The sequence below is a fragment of the Nicotiana tabacum genome, chromosome 14 (genome assembly GCF_000715075.1).
Source record: "Nicotiana tabacum cultivar K326 chromosome 14, ASM71507v2, whole genome shotgun sequence".
In the NCBI taxonomy this organism is placed as follows: domain Eukaryota; kingdom Viridiplantae; phylum Streptophyta; class Magnoliopsida; order Solanales; family Solanaceae; genus Nicotiana; species Nicotiana tabacum.
This window is the reverse complement of record NC_134093.1, coordinates 15,332,222-15,333,148: the sequence shown is the minus strand read 5'-3', so window position 1 is coordinate 15,333,148 and position 927 is coordinate 15,332,222. Positions and strand designations below refer to the sequence as shown.

At 37.9% G+C, this 927-nt stretch overlaps 1 protein-coding gene across 1 annotated transcript; it reads right to left on the bottom strand.

The window, feature by feature from the left end:
• Window positions 1-259: 259 nt before the first annotated feature.
• Window positions 260-643, bottom strand: LOC107766165 (ethylene-responsive transcription factor 14-like). The gene has a single exon (XM_016584910.2). The coding sequence runs from the start codon at window positions 641-643 to the stop codon at window positions 260-262; it is 384 nt and encodes a 127-aa protein (XP_016440396.1).
• Window positions 644-927: the final 284 nt, after the last annotated feature.

Here is a 927-nt window from a genome sequence, read left to right as displayed (position 1 = left end):
GTTGCTTGCTTCATTCAAAAACCAAATCCCCATAAACCAAAAAAACAAAAACAAAAGGTAAAATAATAAAAAGAAAAAGGGAACCCAAGAGAAAAAAAAAACCACCCCATCCTAAGAATAATGTGACTTTAGGTAACAACAACAAATACAGCGTAATCTTATATGTGAGGTATAAAGATGGTAGTGTATACGTAGATTTTATTAATATCGTGTACACGTAAAAAAATTATTTCTGATAGACACATTGAGGTCATTATCTTTATTTCCTCTTGTTTTGCTCATCACAATCAAGAAGTTCCTCTAGCAACTTATCATCCAAACATTCAAATTCAAGAACTTCCCTCGATGATGAAGAACCAGTATAAAAATGTGAAGAGCTACTAGGCAAATTATATTCCTCAGGAAAATTAAGTATAGCTAAATGACCTCTCATTGAATAAGCTGCCCTATCATAAGCTCTTGCTGCATCTTCAGCCGTGTTATATGTCCCGAGCCATACCCGAGCCCCTTGTCGAGCCGAGTCGCGAATCTCCGCCGCGAATTTCCCCCACGGCCGCCTTCGGACGCCTCGATATTTTATCTCTCGGCCACTGCCACCATTTTTAGTCTCCATTTTTCTGCCATGGCTTGGCTCTTCATCCATGTTTATTTCATGCAGAATGAGGTGGCTAAGTAAATTTGCGCTTATAAAGGTGTTCAAAAAAGTTTGGTCTTAGTTTTGAAAAATAGAAGGTGGATAATGTGCCACGTGGAATATCCTAGGGCCCAGAAATGTTCCCACGTGTAAAAGAACCTTCTATTTAGACCAAAGTTTTAATGCAGTGTATCTGGATGGTCAACGTGATGGCTTTGAAAAAGAATTCAAGTCTTCTTTTCTTTTCATCTGCTTTTTAATTTTGCATGCATGTCTATTCTGTTCCATTTCTA